The following is a 14452-nucleotide window of genomic DNA, read 5'->3' on the forward strand; positions in this document are numbered from 1 at the left end:
AATAAATGTAACACTACTGAAATTGGACGACAGCATATGTCAATCAAATCCCCTGAGCCAATTGGATGCAGTCAGCAGCCAACAGGCATCTGCCCCCTTTCCCCAGTTGAACTAATCACCTAATCAAGAAGTCAGTCAAAAGGCAGCAGGACACAGTCATTCCAAAACCAGTCAAGGAGAACTTTTGAAAGAGTTTTCAACCCTGGACACAAAGCCAAACTTACCTTTGCTGAGACTTCAAGCCCCCAAGGACCTGATGTGCTTGCTGAGGAGGAATGTTTCAATACTGAACACTGGTGAGACCTCCAAAATGGAAAATGAGATCAAACTGCTGCTCCCAAGTTGAGCAGATTTTCTTGCCTGTTTGCCTAAACAGGTCAGGCCCATTGCCGGAGCAGAGAAGATGGCGAGCTAAAAGAGCATCATGAAAAGACTCAAAACAATTCCCTCAAAAGTGTGGTGTGGTAGGATTTCCCCTACCTAAGCAAACATTGGATCTTTTTTTTTTTTGACGAGTTTGGCAGGGATTGCAGCTGGGATCTGTGTCACGCACATACTCCATGTCCTCCAGCAGCACTCCAGTCGAGAAGTGAGTTGCTGTTTGGAGGAGTGTATCCCGTTGCTGGCGGCCTATCCGGGAACTGTTTCAGGAATCCTCCGAGGGCGATTTTGAAGGCATCCAGAGTGGTTTGGCTGTTTACATCTTTGGGAAGGATGTTCCAGAGGCGTGTTGCTTTGACACCGAATGAATTGTCGTACGCCGTTGACATGGACTTCTGTGCCTTGTAGTTATAGGATGGCACTGTAGCTCTAACTCCAAGTCGGGCAGTGGAGTAAAAGGACATGTCGATGTTGTTTGGAGCTTGGTCGTCAAAAATTTTCCAGGTGTGTATGATTGTGTAGCGCTCACGCCTGCGTTGGAGTGATAGCAGTTTCAGCTTCTCCAATCTCTGCCAGTAGTCCAGTTCACTGAGTCCAGCTATCTTCTTTGTAAACTGTTTCTGGATGTTCTCCACCGTCTGGATATCCTTTATCTTTGAAGGGTTCCAGAGCGGGCAGCAGTAGTCTGTTTTACTTCTTACCAGGCTCTTGTATAGTGTCATCATGGTGAGAACAGATCTATCCCGGAAAGCACCAAGGATCCACGACGCCATATGCCGGGCTTCTGTTGCCATCTTGTTGACGTGAAATGTCCAAGTACAGTTGTCAGCTAGGTAAACTCCAAGATCCCGAGTGTAGGCAGACGACTCGATGATCTTTCCTTCTGAGGTACTGTATTGTCTTGTCTCCACAGTGAAGGGTAGCTCACGGAGTAGCTTTGAGGTGTTGAGGCAGTAATTCATCACAACAAACTTGTCTTGATGGAGTAGCATGTTGTTTGCGATGGACCACTGGGTGACACTGGTCAGGTCTGCCTGTAGTAGAGCTTTACAGAGGAGTTCCTTGATCACTTTAAGGAGTTTGGTGTCATCTGCGAACGTCAGGGCTTTTGAGTTACGCGCAGCTAGGACCGACTCAATAACATACATTATGAAGAATATGGGTCCAAGTACCGTGCCCTGGGGGACCCCGCTGGTTACGGCTCTGAAGGTTGCCTTTTCGCCATCAACAACCACGGTTTGCTGCCTGTCGGTTAGAAAGCTCTCGATCCATGAGTATACCTTCCCAGATATCCCATATAGCTTCATCTTGGCCAGGAGTAGTTGATGGTCTACTTTGTCAAAGGCTTTGCTGTAGTCCAAGTAAATAACGTCAACTTCGTTGCCCTCATTTAAGCTCCTCAAGATAGTGTCTACGTGCTCAATCAATTGAGTGAGACAACTTCTACTCTTTCTGAAGCCGTGTTGACTGTCTGGTAACAATGCGTTGCTCTCCAGGTGGTTGACAAGGTGGTTCCTCATCACATGTTCGAAGATCTTCATTATGTGCGATGTTATGGAAACAGGACGGTATTTCACTGCCTCCGTCTTGTTGCCCTTCTTATACAGTCGAGTGATTTCAATATATCCGCATATATCTCTATATACCTTATTTCCTTCAACTTTACCTTAAGTAAGACCTTTATTTAACGCGCTCTGTCCAACTAGAGTTTCATTTTGTTCCATGAGGTTTTCCATGAGCAGAACTGCAGCCTCCATTTAACCTCCATTAACCACGCTGACCTTCTCTCGCCATGGTTTGGCTACTCTTAGTCCCGGCAGAAGGCTGCATTTGTCAGTGCACCGGCCCAGATAGAGTAAGTGGCCAAGATGATTCGGAGGGACAGATGAGCGGTCAGCGTGCAGGGTCGGCGCTTTGGCCGCCTGCCATCCCTAAAAAAGCATGCACACGTCCGATCCCCTGTCGCGGCTTTCATGCAACACCTCTTCTTACCTATCTCTAGGGGCCTTTCAGAGCACCTTCTCCCTCCTCCCTCCTTCTTTCCTTCCCATCCATATCACCGTTATGGTAGTTGATCGGCCTAAACGACCAGGGATCGATCGGTCCTTCCTTCCTTGGGGGTGATGTCGGGTTGAAGCCAAGGGTACAGGTAATCATCCCATGGTCAGATAAGATGGTGGGTTGCGTGGTAGTTTCCAAGATGTACTGAGATCTGTTTGTCAGTACAAGATCTAATATGTTATTTCCTCGTGTAGGTTGAGTGACCATCTGGGTTAGGAAATTGGTTTCTATCAGATCCATCATCCTTTGATAGGCTGCGTTGGGCGGGCTAGAAGGCAAGATACACTCCTCCCAGTTGAAGAGAGGCAGGTTGAAGTCGCCTGTGATGTACAACTCAGGGTATCTGTCATCATGGCCGTGGACGTCTACCATGTCCTGAAGTTTGTCTATCATTGAGTTGAAACTCCTATCTGGGGAGTCTGGAGGGCGGTATATCACTGCGAGTATGACATGCAGAGAGTCGACATACACTGCGACCAGATTGTTGTGCGGGTCACTGATAATCTCTTGGTTTGACGGGATTAGCTTCTCATGGAGGTAGAGTGCGCATCCGCCTCCTCTTCTACCAGATCTGTCTGAACTGAAGCACTGATAGTTGGCGAGTTCCGTCTGGGCATCGCTGATAGAATCAGTGAACCATGTCTCGGTGATACCCATGGCAAGGACTGGTGGCGAAAAGGTGTCCTCAATAACTGTCTCTTGGAGGAATGGTAACTTCCATCGGCTACTGTTACCTGCCGCCGGAGACACGCTCCTACCGTTTAGTAAGAGCAACCTGGAAACTGACTCAGGAAATTGGGGACGGGTGGGTGGTGGAGAGCTGCAGCCTGGGAGTATGACATCTGCTGAGTAGGTGGAAGCTGGAACATGGGTAGAGGTGGGGCTGAATGTCGGGTCATCTTCAGCTGCTCCTGAACCATTTCTGGGATGGCTATACGGAACTCCTGCAGTTTGTCTGATATTTGCAGTAGTATCCCGTCTTTCATGTTTTCCATCAACTTCAATAAAAAAGGAGTCAAGTCGGGTTCGCTGTTGTCGGCTTTTGGGTCGTCCGAACATTCTGCACACACAACAAATCAAATAACTGCAGTACATGATATGTGTTGGGTGCTTTGATTTATGTTCGGTTGATTGATTTATGAATAGACTTGGGAAGTTTATTTTGGGATGTTTATTTTGTTGTATGGAGGGTAAAAGGTGCCCTTAAGACTAACTGTCAATTCCGCTGGGGAGTGGGACGAGTACTTCCTCAAGATTAATTTTGTACCCACCACTTAAAACTTAAGAACTTAAGTTGGATTATTACACAGCTCTTCTCAATGCTACAGACTGCTCCATTCACTTGCATGGGCCTTTCCAACATTCGGATGTCAATTATTTTTGTATAATTGAACGTTGCTAAGTGTATTTGACCGCTGTCAAGGAAAGTGAATTTTTTTACCTCTGATTCACGTCTTCCGTATCACTGCATGTAGTCCGTTAACTTATCAACCCCAGTGTATTCGGTTGCTAAGCGATGTCAACATCTTGGACAAACTATTTCTCTGCTGATCCAACACGTAACAAATTGTAGAAAGACACTCGTAATTTTTTCGTTTTGGCAAGTAGCTGTCTAATGTGACATAATTCACACATTCATAACAGGCCACATATGCCCTTACCAATTAAAGAGGCTTCTTTCTCATCTTAGGGAGGGATCCTGAGCCTAGGGAGGCGTCCAGCTCATACAGGAAGCCATTCATCATGTGTCAATTCTAGAGATACGAGTGGTCAAGATGTTCGAGACCCAGACGCTCAAGGCCACAAGTGTAATTCCCGCACATAGCCACAAGAGGTCAGCACCAAGCCACTAACTAAGTTGCAATGCCAACACAGCCGCAAGGGATCAGCAGAGTGCACACACGGTATCCAGGAGGCGGGAGTTCAGAACCATGCTTTCAGAGCCATTCAGAGCACATAACTAAGTCCACACCTGCCCATTAAAGTCAACACATAGCCCAGGGGGCCAGAACGCTCCAGGTAACGCATCCATCAGATGCCCTAAGTGTATCTCCACGCGTGCATAATACAATTCCTCTCCTTTTGCTTCGTAGAGAGACTAGACTTAACCTTTACCAAATAAAGTGAGCTAAAAGCGATCCTGATTAAAGTACCTTTTCTAAAGAACACGGCAGTATTAAGCGGGATAATGCATTGAACGCCAGTCGACAAGACCCCTCCGCTTTGAATCGGTGTCCTGTTATTGTCAGGGCTTATTTTCCCGATAATGACCGGCGTTCTATAGCCTACATTATCCCTTAATTATTTTTGTATGAGCTGCCAGCCTGGCTTGGACAATGAATGAGGTACTTATACCAATACTGTTTGGCTGGGATGCAATGATGAGGCATCAGACAATCAAGTCATTTTTAGCCTGAAATGGAGCAGAATATTGTGGGTCATATGTCCAATGCTTTTTGGAAACGCTTTCTTCATAAAATGTGCCAGACAGTTTTTTTGTATTCATTTTATTAGAAATTAGCTACGCCGTCTTTCAGAACCTTTCATTACCTGCACTAAAGAGAGTGCATCCTCATGCACTTCGGAAAATGCACTCCTGAAAGAGTTTGTCCCCAGCACATTTCAAACCAAACTGACGCCCATGCATGGAAGTCATCATATTTACCGCCCGTCTTGGCCAGACTGGGTTGAGGGGAAGATTGACGGGACAAAGTCAGGACTCTTGAAGTTGTCAGATGCCTCTCCTGTACAAATAAAGTGTATTCCAGTGACTTACGGTAGTTACAAAACGTCATGGTTGGATAGATGTCACTGGCCTAGCATGTGGTAGCCTACATCACTTAGAAACCGTTACAGTTACAAAAGTTTAGCAACGCAATTTAGCAACACTGAACCAAGTTACATTAGCTCTCATGATTTGAACGATTACTCTATTGTTTACAATCGTTCAACATTGTTATATGTGTAGGACTAATTGTGTTCATTATAGAACCAACGGTAGGCTACTGATTAGCTTGATAGCTAAGGCTTACCTGATATGAAGTGATCGCTGCAGATTGTTGCATTTTTAATAATCTGCTCGTTCCAATCGCTTCTTCTGATAGCTTCTAACCAAAGACGTCTCCTGTTTGCCTTAAATGGGGTGCGAGTTGATGGTATCCTGTAGAACTTCCGCGTTTTGTTATTCTTATTAAAACGGTTTTTGCAACCAACGGCACAACAAGACATGATTGCGGGCGGCTCTCGTCTCTTTCTGCAAACGACATGCGCTGTAGGGCGGGGAGTGACGTAGACTGATAATCCCTCTATGTATATATCAATTATATTCAGTGGTGTAGTCTATTTTATTGTAGTGGGTATTCTGTGATGATTCCCTCCCAGCCTCGTACAATCCCGTCCCACCGGTACGTGTGGGACTTATGGGGTGTCGCACCACACTCACTAACGCAGGGGTCTACAACCCACTGATTTAAGAGTATAACGATTTTGAGCAATCATGGAAAGCTGAGTAGGTTTATCCGTTTTAATAACAGTATGAACAAATACAACGCAAAAATGACGAGTTGTCCTTTGTATATCTATAGTAGCAATAGGTGGCACATGCTAAACAAGGACAAAATCTACTCAAAATAATTTAATGAACTCTTTACAACCATGGCTAACCAGTGCATGAGAAGGAGATGACAGGAGACTAATGTTTCACTCTTTCAATTGCTCCAATGTTTCACTCTTTCAATTGCTCTAATTTGAGCTCTTACTGTTGTTATCTAACATACCATACAGTAATTGAATTGTGTAAAAGTGTGAAATTACTGCACCTTAAAAATGACCATGAATTAGCTATACTCTCATTTGCATAGTGATTAACATTATGAATTTCAATTGTGTATACCAACTGTATGTTGGCTGACATTTACCTAACTCTTTTCCCCTCCACTCTAACCAAGGATGCCTGTTTTTAAATTCCCTAGCCTGACACCCAGTCTGAAAGGCTGGCCAGGGGTTCTCATCTAAAAGTAACAAGGAGATATAAAATGGGATTAAAACATTGTCTTCTGTTGACTACTTATTATGTGGTTTACACATTAATATGGGAGGACTGGACACACACACTCACACACACACACACACACACACACACACACACACACACACACACACACACACACACACACACACACACACACACACACACACACACACACACACACAGACAGACAGACAGACAGACAGACAGACAGACAGACAGACAGACAGACAGACAGACAGACAGACAGACAGACAGACAGACAGACAGACAGACAGACAGACAGACAGACAGACAGACAGACAGACAGACAGACAGACAGACAGACAGACAGACAGACAGACAGACAGACAGACAGACAGACAGACAGACAGACAGACAGACAGACAGACAGACAGACAGACAGACAGACAGACAGACAGACAGACAGACAGACAGACAGACAGACAGACAGACAGACAGACAGACAGACAGACAGACAGACAGACAGACAGACAGACAGACAGACAGACAGACAGACAGACAGACAGACAGACAGACAGACAGACAGACAGACAGACAGACAGACAGACAGACAGACAGACAGACAGACAGACAGACAGACAGACAGACAGACAGACAGACAGACAGACAGACAGACAGACAGACAGACAGACAGACAGACAGACAGACAGACAGACAGACAGACAGACAGACAGACAGACAGACAGACAGACAGACAGACAGACAGACAGACAGACAGACAGACAGACAGACAGACAGACAGACAGACAGACAGACAGACAGACAGACAGACAGACAGACAGACAGACAGACAGACAGACAGACAGACAGACAGACAGACAGACAGACAGACAGACAGACAGACAGACAGACAGACAGACAGACAGACAGACAGACAGACAGACAGACAGACAGACAGACAGACAGACAGACAGACAGACAGACAGACAGACAGACAGACAGACAGACAGACAGACAGACAGACAGACAGACAGACAGACAGACAGACAGACAGACAGACAGACAGACAGACAGACAGACAGACAGACAGACAGACAGACAGACAGACAGACAGACAGACAGACAGACAGACAGACAGACAGACAGACAGACAGACAGACAGACAGACAGACAGACAGACAGACAGACAGACAGACAGACAGACAGACAGACAGACAGACAGACAGACAGACAGACAGACAGACAGACAGACAGACAGACAGACAGACAGACAGACAGACAGACAGACAGACAGACAGACAGACAGACAGACAGACAGACAGACAGACAGACAGACAGACAGACAGACAGACAGACAGACAGACAGACAGACAGACAGACAGACAGACAGACAGACAGACAGACAGACAGACAGACAGACAGACAGACAGACAGACAGACAGACAGACAGACAGACAGACACGCGCGCATGCAGACGCACGCATGGGCAGCTTCGCGCTTCGTTACAGAGACAGGGCAGAGCGCGCAGGGGGAATTTTATGAATGGTGAATGTAGGAGATAATTTCCCCTGCTTAAAGTATTTTATTGCAGTTATACCATTACCCAACCGGTATTTGCGAAAAATAAACACAGAAGTGAAAGATCTGTCACAAGACGATTGATACGTATCCCATTTTTAAGTGGGTATACGCAAATCCTGGTGCGTTCCTAGTGGGTATACGGCGTATACCTGCGTATCACGTAGACTACACCACTGATTATATTCATTATTTATAATATATAAAAAAAAAAAATATATATATATATAAATATATAAATATATATTTATATATTTATAATATATATAAAAAAAAATATATATATATATATAAATATATAAATATAATAGTATGATAATATGAATATGAATTAATGATTATTTTTTATACCATATATTTCACAAACCAAAAACATCTTCATATTGTTCTAGGTAGGAGGTCCAATGGTCCCACCCAAATTATGTCGTTTCCGTTTTGTTAAAACCGTGGCAATTTAGTTAGTTAGTTATTTCGTTTATTTTATGAATATGATACATCTACATGGTTCAGTACCATGTTGTATATACTGGTCGTTCTTTTTTCCGATTTAAAGTAATATAATAAAGTACCGAAACCAACAAAACAAAAACAACACGGACCTCTGATGGAGCGGCACCAGGAAGCAGGATGGGAATGCATACTCGAGTGGATTGTTGCTGATATTTTCTCAGTCTGCAAACCGGGTCAGCCTTATGGTGTGGATTAAAATCTTTGATATTTTACTGATGAATGAACACGATGGCTGTTAGAGCAGTTGGCGTCGGAGGAATGGCATCCTTGTCTCGGTTTAAAGGTGCACTGGTCGGAGCTGTGTTGGGGGACTGTGTTGGCGGCGAGTTTGAGGGAGCGGAGGAGGTGCCCATGGAAAACGTCTTGAGGCATTTGAATGGTCTGGACAATGAGACTAAAGGAGATGGTGAGATCCAAAATATATACAATTCCGTATGATAGTTGATTGTCACCAAGTGGAAACGATAACATCATGTGTGTGACATGACATCATGTGTGTGACAATGACTTTTTCCGTTGGGCCCTTTTGCTTGTAGTCCCAAATATTTGCCCTAACATCTGTGTTCATTATTCAATGGAGTCTAAAATACTATTACTTTGTTTGATGTGTGTGTGTGTGTGTGTGTGTGTGTGTGTGTGTGTGTGTGTGTGTGTGTGTGTGTGTGTGTGTGTGTGTGTGTGTGTGTGTGTGTGTTGTCAGGTACCCTTGAGTACAGTGATGATACTGCAATGGCCCGGTGTGTGGTCCAATCTTTGCTAACCAGGGCTGGTTTTGATGAACAGGACATGGCTCGCAGGTGATTTATGCAGTAATTTCACACAATTGCAACAAAGGCCAATTGTATTGTCTTTATTATCAATGTTGTGTAGCCCAGTTCCAAGTTTATGTGAATGGGATCTCCCAAATATAACAGATTTACCAGAAAGGCTACTTCTCAATTTTCAATTTAAATGTGGCCACCTAAATGTGTTGCATTTCTGTAACCATACCACCTGATTGTAACTGCGCTCTCACTTTTTGCAGGTTCGCTAAGGAGTACAGTCTGGCTCCAGGTCGGGGCTACGGATCTGGGGTGATCCAGGTGTTAAAGAAGCTGTCTTCCTCGCAGCTCAGCGACGTCTACCAGCCCGCCAGGGACCAGTTCAATGGCCGCGGCTCCTTTGGGAATGGTGGGGCAATGAGAGTGGCTCCTTTTGCACTGGCTTTCCCAGACCTCTCCGACGTTAAGAAGGTATGCCTGCCATGTAACCCCCGTGGCACCACGGAAAATGCTGCATCGAGGCACAAAGCCATCAGAGTGATGGAAGTCGGTCATTTAAATTAAATCAAATTAGCTTGTGCTCGCTCAAATGTGAACTAATGTAAATAACTATAATTTATTTATTTACTTACTAAAATGGTCTTATGTCCCTGTGCTTTACAGTATAGCCGCTCCGGAGCCATGCTGACACACTCCTGTTCACTGGGCTATAATGGCGCGGTCCTGCAGGCCCTGGCCGTCCACCTGTCCCTGCAGGGGGCGCTAGAGCTGCCCGCTCAGTTCTTGGATAAGCTCATCAGCGAGATGGAGGAAGTGGAGGACGAGGAGGCCTCGCGCAACGACGCCAGGGCGTGAGTGTCACTGCATTACTACAGTATGAAGCTGATGTCGATGCTTGTATCAGAGACAAGCGGCCTCCTTAGTGCTAACACGTGTGGGGCTGTGGTTCTTATTAGTATTGGGGTTGTTGTTACGAATGGTGATGTTCGTTCACTACGAAGCAACAGCATCTGAAAAAAAGATAGATGGCAACAATTTCCTTCTATGAAAAAAAATGAACGCATGTTTGGTTTGCATCGGATTGTCTCCTGGTCTATATAGGTGTCCGGTCATTCTTCACCAAGGTTGCAACGATTGTGGGAACCCATTAAACCTTTGAAGTTCTGGTATGCTTGTTCTTACTCCAGGTTGAAGGAGGCGGAGAAGCCTTTTTGCGAGCGTCTTTATAGACTCAGAGACCTTATGGACAGGAGCAAGGTCAGCATAGAGGAGGTCATATGTGAACTGGGTAAGTGTTTTGAACAATTTGAACTACAAAAATAATAACTAAATTAATCCGATACTGAAAGCCATATAAAACATGGCAATGTTTAATGTGTGAATTTTTTGGGACTAGTTCCTCTAATTGAACTTATTTTGAGGCAGCACCTTATTTCTTGTCTGCAATAGGAACATTGTTATTGGCATGGTTGCAGTCCATTCGATTTCCTTCCCTCACCTTCTATCCTTCCTTTCTGTCTTGCTCCGTTTCCCAGGTAATGGCATCGCAGCGCTCCACTCCGTGCCCACCGCCATCTTCTGCGTGCTCCACTGCCTGCAGCCGCGGGAGAGCCTGCCGCCGCACTACGGGGGCCTGGAGAGGACAATGGCCTACAGCCTGGCCCTGGGCGGCGACACGGACACCATAGCCTGCATGGCGGGCGCCATCGCCGGGGCCCACTACGGCATCGAGGTCATCCCCGAGGCCTGGATGAAGTGCTGTGAGGGCGCCAAGGAGGCCGAGGTGACGGCGCAGCGACTGCACGCGCTCTACCACCAGCGGGCCCAAGGGGGCGCCAGCGCGCCGGGCAGGGGAGGAGGCCTGGGGGGCGAAGCACCAGCGACCGGGGACGAACCGCTCTGAGGCTCCACCAGAGGAGCGGGGAGCGAGGCCAGCGGACTAGAACAAAGAGACACGACAAGGGGGGCGAGGGATGGGCGAAGGTCACTTACACAAACAAGTGTTTTTTCTTATTTTTTTATATGCCCAGCTTAACGATTTCCTCCTGATTTAGCATACATAACCCGGTTGATATGAGAAAATTATTTAACTGAATTTAATAATTGTTAAACGGTTGCTTCTTGCTTTAAAAGCCTCATCAACTGTGGTCATTTGCCATGTGTGCCAGAATTTCATGGCAACCAAAATGATCGGTTGGTTCAATTTGAAAGAAATTAAGAATTTGCAAGCCACACGTATATCTTATTTAAATAGGAAAAGTGTAGGGATCCGCACAGCTGGCTCTCCCTGGCAAAATTACAATTATCCTTCAGATAAATAATAATTATAGTGTGTACATACACTCCCACTGTTTACATAGCACACCTCTCCTTACCCTATTTCCATCCTCCTTGTGGTTCTGATGAACAATATTTTGGCATGTCAAAGTTGCACTATCAAGTATGAATCGACCATGACTTGTTTAATGGTGAACCTTAACGGTTGTCAGTGTTTCTTTTTATTGTTACATTTACTTCATTTGTGGGGTATAGTGCGATTCCACAACTTAAAATGTCTTTTTCCAACAGTGTAATTTAAATCAATGTTCTATACTTGCAGTGTAATTCGTAACATCTCAAATAAACTTTTATGTATATTTCAGAACGGTTGCTGCCTAGTCATGGTGCCACATCCCATTTTAATTTTTTACTGGTGTGGTTAGATCGAAACTGAGCTTTCTTCAATTACACTGGGTCCAGTTTTTATCAGTAATCAGATCTGTAGATTAAAAGCCTTGTAAGATCTTGTAAGTTCATATTCTGTTCCTCTTTGGAGATCAATCTGACAAGGGTCAAGAGCATGAGTGCCAGAGTTGTTTTGCATACAAAAGGCTGTGATCTACTTGTAAACAAATTGCTGTCAAGCCAAGGTCAGACTGATACATTGCAAAACTCAAAAATGTACATCAAGAGGTTCTCAGAAGATTGCCGCCTCATATCTTCTGGAAGAATTGCTTATGTGTTGGTTATTTAAAGAGAACTTATATTACCCTGGTCAATGTGTGACACAGTGATCTACATTGAATTCCTTACTCAAAGCTTTCATCTTTCACATTTCAAGTTTGGTATCATAAACAGAATAGTTTGTACTGAATTGTTTCTTTAATAAAAAGGTTGGTGTTTAAAATAACACAATAGAAGGATGATGTTGATGTTTGACATCAGTAAACAAATGGGTAACAAATTGAGCTTGAATACCCATTTCTAGTACAGGTCAATCACATAAAATAATTGCACATATAAACGTCTATAGAAAATTGTGAATAACAAGAAATACACTGGTAACCATATTCCTAATTTCATTCAAATCAATCGATTTTGAGGCCAGAGGTGCTCACTTTTTTCATTCTTCCTTCCCATCACCTGTGTCAACATATTTTAAGGGTAATAGTGCCTAGATATTTTAGTAGTGAGAGTGACACAGTTACTGCACTATTTAAGGAGCGTCAGCATTTTCCAGTGCTGTCAAAAATAATTTTTCAGTACAGCACACATATCTGCACTATATCCCAGGATGTGCAGTGGTTTTCACTGTCATCGGAGTCATCCAATAGAGATGGTTTGCACATAGGAGCTATTTATGCAAATTAGTTTTCTCAGGGTGACATCTCACACGTGTCTTCTTGATTATGCAACCAATACATGTCACGCCAACTGTACTAAAAAGTGCTATGGGAATGAGGGCACAGGTGAGCCGATTTAAACATAGCCAGTGTAAGATAAACAAACCAAAAAACAGTCCTTTCTATCTTTGCATCTTCAGAGGTTCTTGTCCGCAGGAGCGACCTCAAGGAAGAGTTGAAGGAACAGAGTTATCCTGGTCAATAGACCCGGGCAGAGTTTGTAATGGATGACTGGTATGTAAACTAAAATCCCACTGAAGATGAATAGAGTCACATAGAGATACTCAATTTGAGGATTGTCTATAATGGGTGCCAGCACCAGAAAGATGGCTGCGAGGAGGACCAATATGGGGATGATGATAGGAACCTGGGAAGAGAAGAGAGGAATGTATTTTCTACAATATCACTTGCATTTACAAAATCGGAAATGTATGCATGTATTGATGCAGATTGTTTAAAGATGTGTTTCATTTGGCTCACTTACATGTTTGGTATGAATATGAGATGCATAAGGTGATGTATATGAATTAGGTTAACAATTTAAAAATACCCAATTGACAGATTAATTGCAATATCATCAAGATGTATCTTTGTACATAATTTAAGCCACTTTCTGTTATTTTACTGCTGTAACATTTTCATGGGATCTGTTGTAGGAATAATGAGTTTCGTTGAACCATGAGGTTTCATGTGAGTTTAAACCACCACCATACCGCGTATGGTCGAGGCAGTTCAGGTTTCTTGATCTTGAGGTAAAGGAGTCCCGAAATTGTGATTGCATAGAAAAACCAGGCAGTGAAACTGAAAAGAAAGACCGAATATTACTGTCCTTACATTTGTGTTAAAAAGAAACCCTAAAATGCAACTATAACCTTATAGAATAATAATTAAATAATAATTCTTAAATAAGGAACCAATCAATGTTTTTTCTTGTACTTTTTTTAAGAATCAATCAATTTAGGCCTATGGGATCGACTGGTTACCTGAAGAAGTTAACGATGGATTGGAAGTCCCCTGGAATCAGCACAAGAAGAGAGATGACTGTAGTGAAAATCAGCGCAGGTGAGGGGGTCAGTCTGTGGACATGGGCCATGGCGAGAATATCTGGCTATGAAACAAAGGAAGAACCAAAACATAAGCACATTTTTACAGCTATTTAAACTGCCATTTAATAAACAACACATCATCATGTGTTGTTAAGTACTTAAGGGAATAGTGGACATTGTTGTGTATAATTCCTTGAAATCCCAGAACTGTCTTTAAATTGTGCGTAAATTGTGCGTTTTGTTTGTATGAAACATGTATTGACTTGAAAAATAGATTTTAATCTCAATGAGACTTTTACCTGGTTAAATAAAGGTAAAAAAAAAAAATCATCCTCAGCACCACCAACATCATAACCACAAACACCCCCACCACCACCATCATTATCATCATAAGCACCACTATTATCATCAGAAATCCTAATATAAGTTTGTTTTCATGTAAGAATGAAACCAGCGATGTGG

The 14452-nt window shown here is 43.8% G+C and overlaps 2 protein-coding genes across 3 annotated transcripts in view; one reads left to right on the forward strand and one right to left on the reverse strand.

Annotated features, from left to right (window-relative positions):
- Positions 1-8576: 8576 nt before the first annotated feature.
- On the forward strand, positions 8577-13066 carry adprs (ADP-ribosylserine hydrolase). Its single transcript, XM_056590103.1, has 6 exons — positions 8577-8927; positions 9222-9318; positions 9546-9753; positions 9946-10133; positions 10470-10570; positions 10818-13066. The coding sequence occupies exons 1-6, from the start codon at positions 8741-8743 to the stop codon at positions 11183-11185; spliced, it is 1149 nt and encodes a 382-aa protein (XP_056446078.1). The 5' UTR covers positions 8577-8740; the 3' UTR covers positions 11186-13066.
- The window catches only part of LOC130382388 (b(0,+)-type amino acid transporter 1-like), an 8161-nt gene continuing 5298 nt past the window's right edge, over positions 11590-14452 (reverse strand). The window contains exons 4-6 of one of the 2 annotated variants that reach the window (XM_056590101.1): positions 13928-14052; positions 13658-13745; positions 11590-13311 (exon numbers count right to left, since the gene is read on the reverse strand). In XM_056590101.1, coding sequence (XP_056446076.1) covers positions 13081-13311; positions 13658-13745; positions 13928-14052 — 444 coding nt within the window. In that variant the 3' untranslated portion in view covers positions 11590-13080. The remainder of the gene's footprint in view (positions 13312-13657; positions 13746-13927; positions 14053-14452) is intronic. The other variant, XM_056590102.1, reaches the window with a different exon arrangement.

Source organism: Gadus chalcogrammus, chromosome 5 (genome assembly GCF_026213295.1).
Source record: "Gadus chalcogrammus isolate NIFS_2021 chromosome 5, NIFS_Gcha_1.0, whole genome shotgun sequence".
Classification (NCBI taxonomy): domain Eukaryota; kingdom Metazoa; phylum Chordata; class Actinopteri; order Gadiformes; family Gadidae; genus Gadus; species Gadus chalcogrammus.

What these genes read in the sequence shown, in the direction of transcription:
- adprs (XM_056590103.1), top strand. Translation starts at nt 8,741, where the DNA reads ATGAACACGATGGCTGTTAGAGCAGTTGGCGTCGGAGGAATGGCATCC. An exon ending in CAATGAGACTAAAGGAGATG is followed by an intron (nt 8,928 to 9,221) that starts GTGAGATCCAAA and finishes GTGTGTTGTCAG; the next exon opens with GTACCCTTGAGTACAGTGAT. An exon ending in GGAGGTCATATGTGAACTGG is followed by an intron (nt 10,571 to 10,817) that starts GTAAGTGTTTTG and finishes TCCGTTTCCCAG; the next exon opens with GTAATGGCATCGCAGCGCTC.